General features: G+C 66.2%; 1 protein-coding gene across 1 annotated transcript in view; it reads left to right on the top strand.

Annotated features, from left to right (window-relative positions):
• g6pd (glucose-6-phosphate dehydrogenase) overlaps positions 1-616 on the top strand; it is a gene marked incomplete at its 3' end in the record, with an annotated part of 8,957 nt that overhangs the window by 3,966 nt on the left and 4,375 nt on the right. Inside the window, 1 exon segment of the mRNA XM_048621145.1 lies at positions 72-442. Coding sequence (XP_048477102.1) covers positions 72-442 — 371 coding nt within the window.

Genomic DNA, 616 nt, shown 5'->3' with positions numbered 1-616 from the left:
TTTCTTGCATGGTGTCCTGACGGACAGAATGTTCTGTCTCTTTTCCTTTCTGTCCCACCCTCTGTCTGCAGGTCCACCGTACCCAGGCCCTGGAGGACCCCCTCACCAACTCCCGCAAGGGGCGGATCCCGCCTACCCCCTGCCTCCATGCCCCCAGGGTCAGCAACCGCCGTTCCCCGGCCCCCACCCCACTCCGTACCCGGGGCCCCCGCAGGGACCCCACCCGGGGCCCTACCCGGGACCCCCCGGAGGGTTTGGACCTGGGAACCCCGCCTTCCCACCCCCTCCGCACTGCCCGCCTGGCCAAGCTGGACCCGGCCAATACCCTTACCCCCCGGGCACGGGCCCTTACCCACCTGGACACGCGTGCTACCCCCATCACAAGCACAAGAAGGGCAAGAAGGAGAAAAAGAAGGGCCACAAACATGGAAAACATGGAAAGGTGAGCAGGCCTCCGACCCGCCTCCACGTTTCTCGGGTCCGGGGCTGGGGGAGAGGTGGGGTTGGGGGGGTACCGGGGGAGGTCGGGGGAGGTGGGTAGGGGGCAGAGCAGAAGTGAGAGGTGGCCATTCAGAGACAGAGAGAGAGAGAGAGAGTCTAACCATCGCCACCCCCC

This window comes from Rhincodon typus, unplaced genomic scaffold (assembly GCF_021869965.1).
Source record: "Rhincodon typus isolate 14 unplaced genomic scaffold, sRhiTyp1.1 hic_rhity00000069, whole genome shotgun sequence".
Lineage (NCBI taxonomy): Eukaryota > Metazoa > Chordata > Chondrichthyes > Orectolobiformes > Rhincodontidae > Rhincodon > Rhincodon typus.
The sequence above is the reverse complement of the archived record's forward strand: the minus strand, read 5'-3'. Positions and strand labels throughout refer to the sequence as shown.